Source organism: Dendropsophus ebraccatus, chromosome 6, assembly GCF_027789765.1.
Source record: "Dendropsophus ebraccatus isolate aDenEbr1 chromosome 6, aDenEbr1.pat, whole genome shotgun sequence".
NCBI lineage: Eukaryota > Metazoa > Chordata > Amphibia > Anura > Hylidae > Dendropsophus > Dendropsophus ebraccatus.
The window spans coordinates 145,247,916-145,253,298 of record NC_091459.1 but is presented as its reverse complement, the minus strand read 5'-3'; the positions used below and the strand labels follow the sequence as shown (position 1 = coordinate 145,253,298).

Below are 5,383 nucleotides of genomic sequence, written 5' to 3'. Positions count from 1 at the left end.
TTGCCTGGTCTCCCGGCCCAATACCAGTATTTTGCTAATGTGTTCTCAGAGAAACAGGCTGACATGCCACCTCCTCATCAGCCTTATAATTGTTTTCCTGGTATGATGCCTCCCTGTGGTAGAGTATACCCACTTTTGGTGCCAGAGACTGAAGCCATCTCCGCCTACATCAAGGAGCACTTGCAAAAAGGCTTCATCCACAAGTTTTCCTCTCCAGCTGGCACAGGGTTATTATTTGTCCAGAAGAGGGACGTCTCTCTCCATCCTTGTATCAACTACTGAGGTCTCAACAAGGTCACGGTCAAGAATTGATATCCACTACTCTTGATCTTGGAGCTGTTCACAGAGCCCGGATATTCTCGAAGCTTGATCTCAGGGGTGCCTACAACCTGATCATGATTTGTGAGGGAGACCACTTTTAACACCAGAGATGGGCACTTTCAATATCTAGTTATGCCCTTTGGGTTATAAAACACCCCAGTGGTATTCCAGGAATTTGTCAATAATATCTTCCAGGATCTACTGTACATCTGCGTCATTGCTTACCTAGATGAGGTACCTCTACTCCCTTGATCTGCAGACGCATGTGGGACATGTATGCCAAATGCTGTGACATTTAAAGGAGAAGTCCGGGCTAAATTAATTTATTATATGTTATTACTTATGGAAAGTTATACAATTTTCTAATGTACATTAATTATGGGAAATGCTCATATACTGCTATTTCCCTTAATTTAGTGTATCAGAAAGTGTTAGAATTCTCTCAGAAGCAGTGATGTCACGACGAATGGTGTAATTCCTATGGAGTGTCCAGCAGGGGGCGATCTTTATATAGAAGTCAATGAGTACCATTAACTTCTATATATAGTGCGCCCCTGCTGGACACTCTATTGAATCATTTGATGTGTATGTAATGTCATGTTATGTACTGTACTTTGTGATTGAATACATTTATGGAATACTTTGGGGAGCAAGTGTCCTTGCTCCCCAAAGTATCCCATAAATGTATTCAATGAATACATTTGCAGGGCACCGAGCAGGGAGGGAGAGAGGTGCCATCTACCTCCCCCCTCCCTCCCTGCTCGGTGCTGGGCACATATACACAGTACTACTCCCTGATTATCTGCAGGTAATGTGAGAGTAGTATGCAATACAGGAGGGAAAAGAGCGCTGCACCTCACACCTATGGCTGATACTAGTGCCTCTCGGCTGCATAAAAAACATCCAAATTTTGTGTATGAATTGATCAAGCCACACTGCCCCATGTACCGCGTGCAGGTATCTGATACACATGGGTTCAGCCCTCCCCCACCCCGGCCGGGGACACCGTGCTCCCGGCTAGGGTGGGGGAGGGCTGAAGCGGCCGGAATGGAGAAGCAGAGAGCGGCGGCCGGTGGCGGGATAGTGTGAGGAGCGGGCGGGTGGGAGTCAGCGGCACGGGCGGCGGGGAGTCAGCCACGCCATAGTTAGTCTGAAGCCGGGAGGAGGAAGGCGGAGCGGAGGAGGAGGGGGCATGAAGAGCAGGGAGGGAGGGGGGAGGTAGATGGCACTTCTCTCCCTCCCTGCTTGGTGCCCTTCAAATGTATTCATTGAATACATTTATGGGATACTTTGGGGAGCAAGGACACTTGGAACAAAAAAAAACTCTTAATTATACACAAAGGGAAAAAAGGCATCTATCCAAGTGAGGACATGAGTGGTTGCCAGGTCTCCATCGGCTAAGCGTCCTATTAGACAAGCTGATTTTTAATTATTAACGATCCCAAACGAGATTGTTTATCGGTAACCTGAAATCATTCACAGTACAGGAAAAAAAAAACATGTAACACAATACAAACACACAAAATCACACATAGGCCCATTGCACCATACATTATACACAAAAATGTAAAAAAAAAAAAAAAAAAAAAAAAATATTGAGCTCCGTAAAAAAAAAATTCTCACAAATGTGCATTATTTATCCTCAAAAATGTGGCTAACCATATCAAAATTTTACTACCATTTATATAATGATAACATATTGTCCCTTCCTTTCTGGTCAACTTTTCATCGTAAAACATAAGCAGACAAATAACGATATTTTTACATGCCACAGACTTTCCCAGTAATAATGGGGTGACGGGTCGCGCTCCTTTAGTACTAGGGTGGGATCAATTCATAGTTTAAGTCTATTTGCCACCTATTTAGTATTTCAGAAGAAATGAGTTTTCTTAAGATTTTGCAGATGCTTTAAGTGTATTTATTGGGCAGAAAATAGTATAACAGACCATGAGAGAACCCGACGTTTCGGTGCAACATGCAGCTTTGTCAAGGAGTCTGTGACAGGAAGTACAAAAAAGTGAAATATAGTGAATAAATAGTACAACAACTACTGTATATACAATAATATACAATAATGTGGGTAGTAACAGATAATAATAGTATCATCATATGATAATATTACTCGGAGAACAAATCGCTGAGTGTGGCTGGCGAAGTTGGATCGTGCTGTGTGCTGTGGTGTGTGATCCCCGGGGTATATAAGGAGTAAGTGAGCGATCCCATGTGATGGCGCCAGCGGTGTCCCAGCGTTTCCTGTGGGCGGTATCACAGTGCGGTATCCGCCCACAAGAAGCACTGTGATACCGCCATCACATGGGATCGCTCACTTACTCCTTATATACCCCGGGGATCACACACCACAGCACACAGCGCGATCCAACTTCGCCAGCCACACTCAGCGATTTGTTCTCCGAGTAATATTATCATATGATGATACTATTAGTATCTGTTACTACCCACATTATTGTATATTATTGTATATAGTTATTCTACTTTTTATTCACTATATTTCACTTTTTTGTACTTCCTGTCACAGACTCCTTGACAAAGCTGCATGTTGCACCGAAACGTCGGGTTCTCTCATGGTCTGTTATACTATTTTCTGCACAATAAATACACTGAAAGCATCTGCAAAATCTTGTGAAAACTCATTTCTTCTGAAATACTAAATGGGTGGCAAATAGACTTAAACAGGTTTTCCCAGTGTCACCATACAAATGTGAGATGAAAAGTTATCATTGGGCAAATTATTACAACTTCTCTACAGACACAAACTATTCTGTGGAACAAGGTCATTGTTTATTGGAGCAAAAAAATAAAAAAAATACACACAAAAGGAAAAAAGGCATCTATCCAAGTGAGGACATGGGTGGTTCCAAGTAGGGATGGTCCGAACCCGCCGAGGTTCGGGTTCGGATGAACGCGAACGCTCGGCATCGGATTCCCGCTGTCTGCCCGCTCCGTGCAGCGGGAGGATACAGCGGTAGGACCGCCTGGAAAAATGGGATACAGCCTATGGCTATGGCTGTATCCAATTTTTCCAGGCGGTCCTCCCGCTGGATCTGCCCGCTGCACGGAGCGGGCAGACAGCGGGAATCATTACCGAGGGTTCGGGTTCGTACGAACCCGAACCGAACTCGGTTCGGACTATCCCTAGTTCCAAGGTATTCATCGGCCAAGGGCCATCAATTTATCCAGACTCTATGGTGCCACACCAGTAGTGTCTTTGAAGTTCATGGCTCAATAGCTCCTTCAGAAGTCTCTCACTAGTTCCTACAGACCTTTCATCATAGTTATCGGGCTTTCCACACACTGTACATACTTTGCACGTTACTTCTACATTTATAAATGTGATTCAGTTCTGGCCATGTTAATTTCATGCTGCATTTCTCTCTTTTCCTGTTGCAAAGATTTTGGTGACATCTTTGTTTTTAAGACTATAGATAAGAGGGTTCAGCATCGGGATTACAATCAAAGTTACAACAGAAGTGTATTTTTCTTGGTTGGATGTGTAGTTGGATGAAGAAGAAAGGAAGATAACCAATGCTGTCCCGTAGAGCAAGACCACCACCATGACGTGAGAGCTACATGTAGAGAAGGCCTTAGAGCGGCCGGTGGAGTGAAGCTTTAATATAGATGATATAATAGCAATATATGATACTAAGATGAATATAAAGGGAAGGAGGATGGTAATAAAAGCAAAAAGTGTTATCAAAATCTCCAGCTCTTGAACACTGTCACAAGACAACTTTAGTACAGGGCGAAGCCCACAGACAAAATGGTTGATCTGGTTTGGGTTGCAAAGCTTCACTGGTACCAGTACTGATGGAATTAATGTGGTTATAAAACCTATCACCAAAATGATGGCAAGGAGCCGATAGCAAACGCTCCATCTCATGGTGAGGAGATAGTGGAGAGGTTTACATATAGCCACATAGCGATCATACGCCATGAGGGCCAGTAGCAGATATTCGGTTTCACCCAGGAAAGATGCAGTGTAGAACTGGAAACAACAACCCCACAACGAAATGCTTTTGCTAGAAGACAAGAGATCCATTAGAAGTTTTGGAACCGTTCTTGTAGAAATCAACAAGTCTATAACAGCTAAATTGCTGAGGAAAAAGTACATGGGGGTGTGTAAGTGAGGACAGATGATGACCACACACACCATGAAGCCATTGCCGAATACAGTCACCAAATAGATGATGGAGAATAAGAGGAAAAGGACAAGGTTTATCTGAAAATTTTGGGAAAATCCAAGAAGAACAACATCATAGGCAAGTGTCTTATTAATGGGGAGATCCATTGCCCAAAAATTTTCAATATCTAATAAATTTAAAAGATTTAGTCATGAATTAGACAGAACAGAGTCCAATATGGGTTATTCCACCAGTCACCATGTTGTGCTACCTTGAGGCATTGCGTCGCAGTGGATACCTGGATGTGTTGTCTGAGGTATTAGTGAGCGGGGACGTCACTCCTCATGTCATGGTAGTTGTATTGTGTGAATGATTCATGTGCAATGTGTTTTGTGATCACTGTAAATCACTGCAGACTACACAGGTTCTATACACATTATATCTAGAGTTGAGCGGATTGGTCAAACTGTTCGGTTTCGGCAACTTTTTCAAACCTAAATTCTTGGCATTAAACTCCCACCGTCTGAAGAAGTTATTTGCCTGAAGCAAAGGAAGCCTTTGACTATTTCCATATTTCCCAGGACTCCCTAGTGCAGCATCTTACTTCTCCAGATGCCGGGAGTCAAATCTGAAGCATTTGTGTTTGAAGAACGTTGCCAAATCCGAAGAGTTCAGCAACTTAATGACAATAATGATTAAAGAGCACAAATATGAACTTAATTACTTACATCCAAATACCCACACACTCAACTTACACTCCTCCCATATGTCAATGAATCGCTAGCGGGACATACTTTCTGGTGTGCTGAGCATGTACTAAAGGAGATAGAAGAAACATGGGGGGGGGGGGCATATTGTGATACTGCAGGGCAAATGAGAAAGGTGATGTGCCAGGTATAGTGCTGCTTACCATAGGCGGTCGC

General features: G+C 43.2%; 1 protein-coding gene across 1 annotated transcript; it reads right to left on the bottom strand.

Annotated features, from left to right (window-relative positions):
* Positions 1-3,697: 3,697 nt before the first annotated feature.
* Positions 3,698-4,741, bottom strand: LOC138795315 (olfactory receptor-like protein OLF1). The gene is made up of 2 exons (XM_069974304.1): positions 4,732-4,741; positions 3,698-4,647 (listed from the first exon to the last, which is right to left on the bottom strand). The coding sequence occupies exons 1-2, from the start codon at positions 4,739-4,741 to the stop codon at positions 3,698-3,700; spliced, it is 960 nt and encodes a 319-aa protein (XP_069830405.1).
* Positions 4,742-5,383: the final 642 nt, after the last annotated feature.